At 40.9% G+C, this 14,277-nt stretch overlaps 1 protein-coding gene across 1 annotated transcript; it reads right to left on the bottom strand.

Annotated features, from left to right (window-relative positions):
- Window positions 1-1,242: 1,242 nt before the first annotated feature.
- On the bottom strand, window positions 1,243-13,928 carry LOC137481209 (galanin receptor type 1-like). The gene is made up of 3 exons (XM_068202754.1): window positions 13,035-13,928; window positions 12,068-12,133; window positions 1,243-1,667 (listed from the first exon to the last, which is right to left on the bottom strand). Exons 1-3 carry the CDS (start codon window positions 13,740-13,742, stop codon window positions 1,350-1,352), a joined length of 1,092 nt encoding a protein of 363 aa, XP_068058855.1. The 5' UTR covers window positions 13,743-13,928; the 3' UTR covers window positions 1,243-1,349.
- Window positions 13,929-14,277: the final 349 nt, after the last annotated feature.

Raw genomic sequence — 14,277 nt, 5'->3', positions numbered from 1 at the left:
ATAAAAGTTAAAGAGAAAACTAATGACTTTATCCTATTGTACATGTGCTCTGTTCATATTGCACAGTTAGGGGGCTCTTAAAGGAAGTTAGAAACTGCAGTGAAATTATTCAATACAATAGCTCCCAGGTTTTAGAAATATACTGAAAGAGCGATCCATTTGGAGACTGGAGACCCATTCATTGCAAGGACAGCAAATAATTTGTAGTTTAATGTCTGTAACTCACATTTTTGCAGTCTATAAACAGGTCAGTCTGGATTGCAGCACACAGAAATACTGAATTAGACAACACAGTGAAATAATTAAATTCAGCCATTTGCTTCCTACTTTTGAAGTAATATGCATTATATATAGTTACAAGTAGTAACCTTGAACTTAGTACAAATGCCCTTACCTGTTGCTAGAGCACTGTTGATCACAACAGTTTGTCAAAACTGTGATGAACTGTTGTGATCAAAAAAACAAAAAACCCAAACAAACCTTCATCACAAATTTCAGGCATTTATATACTAAAGTGGCTAATAAAAAGCCTTGGGTAGAGAGACTCAAGAGAACACTGTATTTACCAACAAAACCTTTTGTAGACAGTACTTTCAAACAAAATCACAGTTTTTTAAGCATACATTGAGAAATACCACAGTTGTATTGTTGCTCACCAAGACACAGTTGCTGGAGCTGGTGATTAACAGCAGTAATTACACACAGGAGCACACAGACACACTCTGACCCTGGGATGTATAAGCTGATACAGAGCCACCAAATGCAGACAGGTACACCACTGACACATCATGTGAAAGGTGTAATTGCCCAATAGTAAATGCTACAGCAAAGCCTTCAAGGAGGTTTAGAGACTCTACCCCCAGTAGTGAGCTAAATGTGTATGCAGCTCACACATGGTCAAATTTGTTGAAGAAACAAAGACATCCAAAGACTTTATTTTGACTTCTCCCAAACTGCTCTCTGAATGTCGCATCACTCATTGTTCACATCTCAATGACTGTCTACAGATGTAATTAACTGCTGTCTTCTTCTCTGTTCATATTCTACCTTCTGTGTAAATCTTACTTTAGATCCTATGGTCATAACTACAACTTCATTTGGCCTCTATCTTACGGGCATTCAGGTAATTCTGTTGCACATAGCCCAGTGTCTAGCAAGGTACCCTAGGACAGGCTCTGTCATATATCATCACAGTGAGAGGGAAATGTGTCTCCTGCCAGTCCAGTGATCTGGCACAGTGCACACTTTTGCAGACTCCACCGCTCCCTGGACTGCACTTGCATGCATCTTCTCCCCAGACAGAGCCCTCTTCCCTCCTCTTCCTCCTGAAATGTATTTGTGAGCCCAGCTTACACGTTTGTGGTGGAGTGTGTGGTAGAGAAGTTCTCCATGCGCACTCGGGCCAGTTTCTCAGCAGCCACCGGCCGCAGGAAGAGCTTGCAGGTAAAGACTTGGCGGCAGGCCTTGCGGAAATTCTCTGAGAGGAAAGCGTAAAGGATGGGGTTGATGCAAGAGTTCCCGTAGGCCAAGCAGTGAGAGATGATGCGGAAGGTGAAGGAGATGTTGTTCAGGGGAAAGTGCCCAAACTCTGCCCACATGGTGATGATGTGGTGTGGCAGCCAGGAAAGCAGGAACACAGCAACCACAAGAAGAACCGTCTGCGCCGTCTAGAGAAGAGAAGATTGTGTTAATACATGGTAATATAAAATAATGGTCACAGTGAGCAAGCGAGCGAGTGAATGGAATGAGTGAGTTTGCTTTCCTCTGTCAGTAGTGAAGGCAGCATAATACAGGCCACACTGACAACTACCAGGTGGGCAAATTGTGACAATATGAAAAAGGATGCTAAAAACCCTGGTAAACTTGGATTGACTGGTTTTGACTCAAACAAATAATTATAGACAATTGAGGTAGTGCCTGTAATATTTCAAACAGTTCAAAGGCTGCAACAATGCTACCTGTGTTACAAGGAAGAGTCGAAATAATATTCCCTAACATTTGGAGGATGAGGAACATTGAGGCTATTGAAAATAACTGCAGGGGAAAACAACTTGCAAGTAAGCATGCCACTGAGAGGAGTAACAAAGGCTGGCCTGAGGAGAAAGGCTTTTCCAGTATCTTCCCTATTACAAAAGAAACCCAGAAAACCAATGCATAGAGGGTTGTTTGTTTGTTTTTTTTTTTTTTTTTAATACACAGTGCTCATTGGTTAGACTTATTCCTAGCTGGGTGATGACCTGAGGGAGGCTCCCTGTGCCGGTGGGATCCCAGCCTGTGCTGCCTGGGTTAGAGGTGTGCCCCTGCAGTGCTTGCTCCCCAGTTAGCTGGACAGCCTCTGGCACAGTCTGTCATTTGTAAGTCCCAAAGCTTGACCTGAGGTAAAATTTTCCTGAAAAGAGTGTTCTTTGAAATCTCCATAAAAAATAAAGGTTAATGGTGACAGTAAATAAAATTAAGCTGCAATTCACTTCAGCTTTTTTTTTTTGTAAGACCCTGAGGCCTGTGGGAGCAGGACACTTTCCAAGTTTAGGAAAGCTGGTAGTGTTGCTTTTCTCTCACTTTCTACTTCTAGAACACTCAGTGAATGCCTAGCAAGTCTCTGAGATTACTGACCTGAGGGCCCTAAGATCCTTTCCTGGTATTTTTGTAGGGCTAATTCCACCTGACTTCATGAATTTTCAAAATTACAAATGGTAATTCAAGGTAAGCAATTGTTTTGTATTTAACCCCTCAGTTTTGGGGTTCTGTAGCTGATGCACAGCTGGTGACTTCCCTCCTCTTGCCCCACTTGGTTCTCTGCACAATGTCTGCTTTTTAACTTTTGTATTTAGTGTTTCTCATTTCTATTTGGTCATTTAATAAATGTAACAACTTGCAAACATGAAGATGATATCCTTCCCCTAAGGAAAATTGTTGTACAAGTAGCAGAAAAGCAATGGAGAAAAATTAAAATTCAGGTTTCATTTCAGGTCAAGATTTACAGCCTTACTAGTCTAGGTCAATGTTTCTGTCAATAATTCCCTTTCATGATTTCAAGTGAATAATGTAAAGTTACTTTCCTAGAAAAGGGATAATTTTCTAGTGAACAGAAATTCGTTTAGTCAGTGGTTATCATGGCTACATTTAGTTAAACCCATTAACCTCTCTAAGGAAGGTTGTTATTTTGTTAGATGAAGACTACAATACAAGTTAAAAAAAAGGATTTCTGTCAAATAGGTGTCTCAAATAAGGTTCTATTAGCTTTGAAGGGCAATAACCTGTAGGTTCATTGTGTACCTGGCATGCTCCAGGTGCTTCCTTGTTTCACCTACCAGAATGCTGTCAGACAGCTGAGCTAAGAAAGATATTCCCCCGAGAGTGAACAAACTACCCTGCCAATTGTCCTCAAACCAACCATGCTGGGGGCCAGATGGTGTCCTTAAAAATAGACTGGAATGATTAGAAGTTGATGAGACTGAAAGACACAGACCTAGTGGTCTTGTGGGGTCTAGCTCACCCACTGTGGTATGAGTACCAAAGAAATTATTCATAAACAGGTCCCATCATTAGCTTTCACCAGCAATAATGGTGCTACTTCTTTACCCTCTAGCAATGTGAAGCAGCTTAGGCTTGTTACCCAGGCAACCTTTCATAGCATCCATCTGCTTACATTAGGGGGCTACAAGCACTGAAATATTCTTTTGAATAAGGCTTATATACCTAGCTTCCCCCCCTTTTATTGTGAAATAACAAACTGTGCATGTAATGTAGGGCTGAGTATTAAACAATGGGTTTGCAGTTGCTGTGTAATAGCACAGAGCTGTTTCTGGGGTCCAGCTTTTTAGGATTTTGCAGATGGAAAACACAGACAATACTAGAGCACTAATGTACATAATTCATGACTCAAGAAACAGGTTTAGAAATGGAACTTGTGTCTGTTTTTTCAAGTTAGGGAATATGTAGTTAAGACAGAGGAAACTGAAACAAAACACTGTTTGGCTTTTAATATGGTAACTGCTGTAGCTTAAACTACTGTTACTGTAGACTGTGACCAGCTGTGGAGGACTGATCCAAATAGTTTGTGTACTGTTTGAGCTTCTTCCATGAGCTCAATGTGATAGTTTGCACAGTGAGCTTCCATGTGATAGCTTGCACAGTTACTGCATTACTGTTGATCCAGCTGTCCCCACTTAATGCAAACTTCTGGTTCTCCTCTGAAATTTTAGTGGGTCCCTAACAGACCTCTACAATGGCCACTACTGGCCACTTAAGTCTCTCTGACTACTCCTAGAAGTCTTTCAAGCAGCTCCAGGATGTAACTTACAGTGTATTTGTTGTGCAGGCAAAGTAAGCGTGTTTAAGCTGTACAGTGGATCAATAGCATGGTGACAAAGACAAGGAGATAGTTTTGTTTATCAGATAATTAGATGAACTTCTGTTATTCCTCCCCCTCTCCCCCCTCCATTTCTGTCATGTGCAGATTGTGTTGCATTTACTTGCTTATTCATTTGTTATCTTTGTAGGTCATCTGCCTCTGATGCTTTCCAGCATTTCTTTGTCTGTTTTGCCCTTTGATTACTTTCCCCCCTGGCCCTGGACAAGCTATTTTTTGCTTTTAGCCTTCCCCCATCCTTCAAAAAGCATTGGAAAATGTGTTTAAGAAACATTTTGGGTGAGATACCTCATTTACCTCATTTAGATGACGTCTTTAACACTTAATTGTGTTTAGAGCTGTTGTCCTTGATAAGCTTTTAATGACGTTTCTTGTTTCAACTTGTCAGGCATCTTGTCAAGGGCAAAATTAAGATTTCCTGTAATGAGTCAAATGCTTCAAGTATTCCATGGATTTACATATTTTAGGAAGAACCACCTGAATGTTAGATTAATAAACATTCCCAAGGTTAAAAATTAGAGTGGACAGGACAGTCTAGAGGGGTTGAGGGCTTGTCACTTTCCTAATTTAGTCCCAGTTGGAGACAGCCCAGCTGCACATCATTTTTCAGAGCTGATCATTCCATCCATTTCTACCGTGTACCTCAGGCACACAGAAATGGGAAAGAACATTCAATTAGGTTTTTATTAAACTGTACTGGCTTGCAGATAAACTGGGCTTCATTAGTGAGACAACTGCTGTCTCCTGAATATGGTGAGATTATTTTTCGTCCTTTTTTCTTTCATAATTCTAAATGAAGAAGCATAAAGAAGCCTATGCCAGTTCTTCCACACTGTCTTACCAGCAAATTACAATTGACACTTTCTTTATTACTGCTTTGTAGGAGGATATCTGATTATATGATTTACCGATAAATCTTTTCTTCTGATATGCTCATCTCTAACTTGTAGATTCTTTTCCTTAAAGTTTGAGAGACAATTGGTGCATATTTTTACTGCCCCAGACTTCATTATGGTAAACTACAGAGTTACAGACTTCACTATATATTGTAATTTACTGTAGTGAAGACTTGGAAAGTATGTAGTGACCCATGGTGCCTTAAGCTTTTGTTTTTAGATACTGCAGGTACCCAGTGTCAGTGCCCAGGAAAGACATGTGGCTTAGTGCAAGATACCATTGTACTGCTGAAGGAACTTACCAGCCTCAGAGGAAGACAGTTTTTGTGGCTTTACATTCAGGGATACCCAGTGGAGAACATCCCTTTGCTCAGAGTCCATCTGTGAGCCAACATGCAAAGTGAAAACTGCCAGTTCCTTCACTCCTGGTGCCACTTTCTTGTTTGCTGTGTTGGCAAATCTGACTGGCCCTGATGTATTTGCAAACATTCTTTTCCTTTTTGCACATAAAATTCTAACAGAAAGGTCCCAAGCACAGTCTGATCTCCGGAAACATGCCCATAGTTTAGTGATAAATGCAAAATGCTTAGAAAATGGCATACCTATTCTTAAATAACTTAAATGTTGGATAGCAGCTGTCTCTACTTCAGAGCACACACATCTTTTAATTACTACTGAAGCACTTCTGATTGCCTTTTGGTCTTTTTTTTTTTTTTTAATTACACTTGAGTCTAATTCTACTCTTCAGTGATATAAAAACCACACTGAAAGTATTATTTTTTATTGTTCCATCTTCTTTCTTGGAGCCAGAGATGGCAGTTGGATGTCATGAAGAAGAGGAGGGACTGAAGTAAATATATTTTCAGAAATTATCAGCTCATTTTGATTACTTGCTTTATGTGCTAAGAGGGACTCTTCATTTCCCAGCAGCTTGCTTGCACTGTTCCAGCTGCTCATCTGCACATCTCTCATTCTGGGATTATGCTACTAATCTCCTCTGTTGGTGCCCTTGAAATTTATTCACTTTCTATTCATAAATGCGTATGAGCATTGTGATATTTCTATTACTCCCTAATTGGTAATGATGCTCTTAATTCCTGCTGCCCTGGGTGCCTGTTAAGCAAACAATGTGCAGGATGACACTTCTGAATTATATTCTTCTGCTCGATGGATCCCAGGATCTTCCATGTTCCTTTGCTGTATATACTGTTGTTCAAATGCCAAGGCCTTGAACATCACATTCATTGTCTACATGAAAACCTTCAGTTTGCATGAACAATAGCCAAATAATTAGTTTAGCTACAGGAAAGCAGTCACAGAGCAACTTTTATCTGCTCTCTTGGCCAAGATGTTCAGGAATACCCATCTACCTTGAAGGAATTCTGTATCTTTTACCTCAGGCTCTTGTATGACCTTCAAAGTGCAGCACTCCAGGGAGTGTCCCAAAAAAACTCCACGTGTCTTTGTGTTTACTTAGCTCTGGAAGAAATGAACAGCTGATTTGCTTACCCACCAGGTAGGCACGGCTCACCTTTCTATTGTAGATAACCAATAGAAAAACATAGTACTAATTTTTATCTTTAAGTAGCTCATTTGGTCTGTTAATTGAAGCTTTTGGCCTCAAGGTCACACAATTCCTATCCTTTCAAGGGAGCTTGCAAAATAGCTGTGAAATTCACATCCCCAGACACATTCTTAAACTTGAAAAATAATTTCAGATTCTTCAGTTTGCTAAGCTTGTTATTTGTTCTTTAAAGATGCACAATACAGAACTGAGTAAACACTGAGAAACCCTGCTCCAGAGGCCAGTAAAATACCACAGGGCCATGCTAGACCTTAGTTTGCATTAATTTCCATCATTAAATCATCTTATTTAAGGCAGACGTAAGATCAGAGTTCCTGGGGCTGGGCTCTTATGAAACATTTTGCAACACTGTCAGACAGGGAATTAACTTTCTTTGGAGCCAAATTACAGACTTGCTGTACTCTGCATAGTTCAGAAAAGAGGTGACAGAACTGAAATGCACTTAATTGTCATAGAGGGGTGCACAGAATGTCTTAGCATGTGGTCCTGCTGGCTGGCCTCAAAAAACGATTAACCAAAACTTCAAAGGAGAATCCTGCAGCATCACACCATCTGATTTTCAAGGCTGGCAAACTTGTACAGCTACTATGGCATTAAATGGGAAAGCAGCCAGTCATGTCTCTGTTCTGCAGGCACAGTCTTATTTCTTCACGCAGAATTTCAGCCTAGGCACGCAAAAGATGTTCTAAACATCTTCCTATCTCTAATGCACAGATGATACAGATGGAAAAGCACTTTAAATTGAGCATGTCCAACATTTGACATGTAGATGGAAAAGTTATATAAAAATTTCAAAGTAGGAATCTGAATTAAGGTTCAAATTCTTCTGATAATGGAATGAAGTCAGGATGCAGCAAACTTGTGCAAGGGAAATTTTTGCAAAATTTCATGTGTGCATAAATTGGAAAGGTTCCTGTAGTTTGAACATAACCATCCTGTAACTTAAAAGCTTAAAGATCACAACCCAAGAGCAAAACTTTTGTTTTTTTGGTTGGTTTTTTTTTTTGGTGTTTTTTTCTGTGGGTGTTTTTGTTTGGTTTTGTGTTTGTTTTTGTTTTTGTTTTCATCTGTTTGTTTGTTTTGTTTTGTTTTTGGATTTTTTTGTGATATGTGCCTGTATGGCATCTGTAGGATTCTACTAAAGACAAACTTGTTCTTTTCACCAGGTGTTCGAACACTGACTTGGAGAGGGTGACAGCTGTCAGAGCTCTCTGGATTATTCATAAACTGCACCCATTCAAACAAAATCTGGTTGTAACTGACTTTACAATAGTGGGTCTAAACATTGCCCATGAGTCGTTTGTCTTAAAAACCAGGGCCCTCTTAAGCTGTCCTTTTAGCCCCTACATATCTTCAAATAACACACTTTGAGTACAATGTTGTGGCAAATGGGACAATGACAGACTGTAGAAAGACCAGTAATACAAGAGAAGGGAAAAGTGACTTTGCAAACATCGTACAGGAAATAAAATCCACGCTGAGAGCCCTGCTATATCTTGTGGCACTGTGGTCTGGCAGACAACAGCTGAGTCTTCAGATTCTGGTGAAATGAAGCCTGGTACTGGAGACTTTTGTTTAGAGAACAAAATGATGCTTCGTATAGCAGTGGGAACTTTCTGACAAGACCCCCTTGAGAGGCAATGGGGTGGCAGTGCCGCTCTGTAGGTGTATGTGTCAGAGTTCCTCTTGAGTGTGTGGATAGCCAAAACCCTCCCCCTGACTGAACTTTTAACTAGGTTTTGTTTCCATACTGTGATAACAGACAGAGTTATCACACACTGCCTGCTTGTGCAGCTCTGTGGGGCCCTGGGCAGCAGGTGCTGCTCTGCTGGGAGCAGGCAGCACACACCAGGGAGGGAAGGGAGCACAGCTGGGGGGAGCAGGCACTGGGAACCATGCTGTGTCACAAAAAGGCACAAAGGGGTAGAGAATCAAGCAAGAGACTTCCTGGAAAAACAAATTCCTAATACTGTAGTTCATTACACTTTTTTTCCCATTTCCATGGGTCTGATTTATTAAAAAAAAAAAAAGGTTTATATATATTTTTTTTATTTTAAATGTGTAGATACAAATTACTGATAAAGTATGACCTTTAAAGGGGGAGGTTGAGCTAGAGTATCAAGTACCTGGGCTTCAGTAATATGCTTCACATACTTAGAGTCAGTTAAATCCAGGATTATTTTGCTTTCGTTGCTACAGCAGTGCAGCTAGGAAAATCATGCATGTACTTGCACAACACTGGGACTGTTCATTTGGCCGTGCCATCATCATCTCTTTAGAAACCACCTTAGGTCTGGATCCAGCAGTGTCCCACTTGTTCTGTAAATGTTTGTCTTTTTGAGGTCCACATGCTGTTTCCAGATTTCCAGGGTGTGCTAATAGCAGATGAAATACCAGCTCCTCTATGACCTTTCAGGTGGCTTTAACTTGGATTTGTCCCAGTAGTGCTTCTTACTGTGTTCTATGGCTCAAACGACGTGAGTAAGAATGATATCTTTTCTGCCTGTTATCAGTGTTATAGGATCTGGGGCTGAGGAGGGACTGGTATTACACCAGGACTCCAGCAAGGTCAATGAAAGCTAAAGATCATGAAATAACTCTTGGCATTTAAAAAAAAATCTTACCTGGTAATACTGTTTTTTCAAAAGCAGCCTATAATGGAGAATAACAGCAATGTGTTTCCAGTCAGCATGTGGAATGCTGCTTATGGCAAGACCATTCCCTGAGCTCTGTGTCATTTGCTTTCTTTCTTAACTACGTTTTATCTTGAAGTGTTCAATCTGGTGGAGAGTTCTTATAGCTTCTGAAATGCTGAGTGACAGAGCAAACTGTTTGCAGTGGCAATGTTGGCAACTGTTTCACAGAAAATCTTGTTCAGCAAGGACTCTGAGTCTGCAATTTGATTCTTTTGAGACCTTTACTCATGTATGGAGCCCAGATGAGCATTGGGAGATTTAAACAAAAAGCTTTTTGCAAAAATTACTATTTAACTGTTTAAAAACAAAACAACACTAAACCCACAAACTAAACAGAAAAAACCCAAACCAAACCCAAAGGTTTGGAAAACCCAAAAAGAGCAAACCCAAACTCCATTCTCTTGGAGGTAGAAGGAGGATAGTATCTCAAATGCCCTGTTTTCTTGAAATTATAGGAGTGAAGCAGGAACTGCATGGTCATAGTTTCAGACTATCCTCTTTTTAATGAATATGACACCTTGTTTTCCATATCAGTTTGGTGAAGACACACACTGTGAATTAACAGATGTGACTCAGACAATTTTATCACCTCATGTGGGAAGACTTGGCTGTTGTACTACACTTTCTCTCATAGCTCAAGGCAATCAGGGTTTAGCCACTGAAGTCACACGTATTTCAGAACAAACTCAATGTTCTGTATGTACTAAATTAACCTTCCAAATGTGGATCAAGATTCATTTGTCAAATATTTTTCAGTTAAATAAACAAAAGCTGTTCACTTAACCCCTGATGAAGTTTATGAATTAAACTCAAACACAACTACTTGCACAAATGGACCAACTAAGTACATATGAAGGAAGCTAGGTTAACAGAACTGACAGCCGTCTTTGAGTTTCCCATTAGGCTCTAACATGAAGTGTTCTTAAGAAGGTGTGCTTTAAAAAACTGACTCTCACTCTTGTGTTTCAAGTATGCTTTGAAAGCATATACAAGAATTGAGTGTGTCTGCAACCAACCCAAGGAAGTCTCCCTAAGAAATGTTGAGTAGTGCTTGCAACAAAAAACCCCTCTAGGTAAGTACACTAAAGAAGATGTTTGGCATGCAGGAAGGCTAGATGGACAATTTCTACACAGACAGGGCTGGAAGATGACATATTGTGAAGGATGATGTGTGTGTGTAGAGGAATGTGTTTATTTTTTCTTCTATCTGAAAGGATCACCTATTTAACTCGGTCTGACTGTGCTACATGGAACAAGAATCGTTATTGGGTGTTTCATAATTATGGCCAGGGAAATACTTAAGGGGAGGGAGGAAGAAGTGCTGCACCACTAACTTGTTTGAGCAGCTAAAATCAAAGTTTTTTTTTTTTTTTTTTAATTGATCCTCTTGGCAATATCTAATAACTAAACCTGAGATTGAAGGAACCGTAGAGCTATTTTCTCATCAAAATCTACAGAGCAAATCTGAAAACAAAACAAATGGATACATTTGAAAAGTGTCATAAATTAAATTCTTAACTTTACAGGAAAGTAACAGTAGTTATTTTCAACCGTTGGTAGCATTCTCTTAAAAATTAGCAACAAAATAGGTAGTTTGCCATTCATACATAAGTAAGGAAATTCTGGAGGGAAATTTAAACCAACCAGTTTAGGGATTTTTGGTGATTTTGAGACCTAAAGCAATTTTTCAAACCTGTGAAACGATTCTATGTGGAATGACAGTGCTCCTTAGCACTTCATTTGCTGCATTTCACATTATCAAAATTGTCAACACATCCTGATTGCCTTTTCTCATAGTAGCTGCTAAACACACAAAACTCTGACTTTGCTTTCTGTTTGTAGTCTGCACTATTGATCCAGAAATTATACTCCTTGTTTTGACATTTTTATTCACAGTTTATCTGCAGCAGCATCAACATTTATCAAAAAGTCAGTAGGCAAAATAAGACACGGTGCTCTTCAAAGTAGTCTGTGCCATCTAGGTCTGGTGGTGTTCCTGCAGCAGGCAATACACAGCAGCTCATTGCTGCATAATGCGTTGCCTTAGAAAAGGTGGTGAAAAGAATGTTTATCAGAACCTACTTGAAGTTAGGTGAACACAGAAAATATGCTCAAAACACTCTGGAAGGAAAGGGTAAGTAACACCTGTCTAATAAATATTGCTTGTGGTGTATTATAACTTCGACAGTTATTGTGTTATGAGGTGATATTGCAAATACCCTTTGAATACCATCCTTACAGACTGTGAAGGTGCAAGAATTATGAACAACAATTATGAATTGGTCCTCATAAGTATATTGCAAACAAAACTGAGTGTATGCTAGTGAATGTAATGAACCAGTAGAAACTACATATAATCTGCAGTTAAGTCGGGTTAGGATTCATAGGCAAAAAGGACTGGCAGAAACTGCAACAGCTCTAAATCAGCTGGAATCAGCACAGACCAGGCTGATTACTTTATAAACCTGGTATATCTATTGTATATAGTCAATATACACATTAAACCAAAGATATTTACCTTCTTCTTTGATCTCTTTGACTTCTTGGAAATGTTCTTTACTTTCGTATGGAGATGGTATAAAACCTTGGGGGGAAAAAAGGAGCAATATATTGAATGGGAAATTAAAATTTGTGTATTAATACTCGTACTCCTCCTACAAGCACCAAAAATTTGAAGTAATTGTTTTATCATGACTTCAAAGATGAATTTGATGTTTCAGACTTTTAATTCTAAGCTCTCCAATTTCTCTTTCAAGAAACAAGGTTTGGAAAGAGCATTAAACCTGCTAGGCTTTCAGTAGTTCAGCATATATTAAAAGCTCAGTTGGCACAATGCTGAAATCCACAGGAGTTTTCAGATGGACTCTGAATTTTATATTGAGCCTCAGATTGTCTTCATTTATTCCCTAGGCTGATGATATATATGGGCAGAGAGCAGGCTGCCAGCCCTGTACCCTGGTCTGACTGTCCTATTGCTCCTGGAGGCAGCATAAACAAATGCAGTGGCAGGAGTGGGTCACCCTCCAGAGTGGGGGGGTCATAAGGAGTGTTAGAGCACTGTAGGCAATTCTCAATTAACAACATCTAGATATAGCTTTTGAAACCTGATTACAGCACAGCAGTAACCTGGAAATGTTTATCCCTTCATAGGTTTTTTTCTTGTCAGTAGCAAACATTTGTTCTTTAGAAAGAACAAAATAAAAATATGAAAAATAAAAAATATGAAAAATAAAAAATATGAAAAACAGCAAGAGTCTTTAGGGGGTTTGAGTGACAGGCTGGGTGTCATCTTGGTAGTTGTAATCCTTTTTGTGAGCTGGTGTAATATCATTCTCTGTTTTCCTTCCCTCCCCCCACCTCAAAAAAGTATTCTGTACCAGGAGAGGATTTGGAAAGGGTTGGCTGTGTAGTTGTGTACACACACAAGCCACAAGAGTCTGGGATCTTTCCCTCCATTTAAAATTATTCCCATCCCTGGCACCCACCTTGGCATAGCAGCAGGTGATGAGCAGCAGAGGCAAGAGGTATCCCACCAGCAGGATGGTAATCTTGTACATCTGCTTGGCTGTGGAGCCGTTTGCCCAGTGCTCCCAGCAGAAAGAGCTGTTGGGAGCCTGCTGATGGCCACTCATGAGGGCCTGGTGCTGGGCCACGGGGATGGCAATGAGGAGAGACAGCAGCCAGATGACAGCCACGCCGAGGACAGCATTGCGCTTGCTGCGGATGCAGGGCGAGCGTTTGGCATGGACCACGGCAATGTATCTGTCCACAGACATAGCCACTAGAGTGAAGATGCTGACCAGCATCGTTGCCATGGCCGAGTAGTGAACCCACTTGCAAAAGAAAGCACCGAAGATCCACTCTGGCAGGGAGTAGATGGTGGCCTGGAAGGGTACACAGAAGAGCAGAAAGGAGAAGTCTGCAATGCTTAAGTTCAGGATGAAGATGTTGGTGGCACTGCGGGATGGGCGTCCCCCAGGCCGGAGACGCCCCAAAACCACCAACACTAACGTGTTTCCCACCATACCCAGGAGAAAAATCAAACCAAAAAGCACTGGTACAATCACCACCTCTGGGCCACCCCTGGTTGCTCCTGCCCAGCATGCTGGGACCTCTGTTTGGTTGGTCTCAAGGCTGCACTTGCTGGTGTTGGCTCCAAAGGAAAGCACAAAGTTGTATTCCTGCTCCTCCATGGAGCCAGGCAAGGAACAGTCACTGCAGCCCTGACTGCTGACAGGTACGTCTGTGTTTGGTGGGGGGGCCAGAGGTGAACTTTTGCCTTTTCCAATGCCGTGTCTTTCCTTTGAGCGGTAATTTTCTTCAGATGATTCCTCCGAGTTCTCTCTGTCTCTGGTGCAGTTTGTTCCAGAGACTGGCAAAAAAAAGGAGTTGAGGAATTTGTGTCATCCAAGAGGTGACATTCAGGGTTGGCAGTTGGTGCTGGTGTGGCAGAGAAAAGTCTGTGCCAGAAGAGCAGAGGATGAGGCTGCCCTGGGAGCTTGGAGCAGCAGCGGAGCAGCAGCAGCTCAGCTTCCACATGCTCCTCCTCTTCTGCTTCCCTCCCACACTGCCTGGATCTGTGGCTGTCATACCTGCTTTCCCAGCTCCACCCTGAGCTGTGGCAGAGAGAACAAATGCTGTCTGTGACCTGAGCCCTTCAGAAAACAACCCCTGGCCAGCTTTGTCCCCATGCATTACTGCTCACGAGGGGGAAGAGCAAAGCAACAG

The sequence above is a fragment of the Anomalospiza imberbis genome, chromosome 12 (genome assembly GCF_031753505.1).
Source record: "Anomalospiza imberbis isolate Cuckoo-Finch-1a 21T00152 chromosome 12, ASM3175350v1, whole genome shotgun sequence".
NCBI classification, from domain to species: domain Eukaryota; kingdom Metazoa; phylum Chordata; class Aves; order Passeriformes; family Viduidae; genus Anomalospiza; species Anomalospiza imberbis.
Note: the sequence above shows the minus strand (reverse complement) of the source record. Positions and strands in the feature narration are given on the sequence as shown.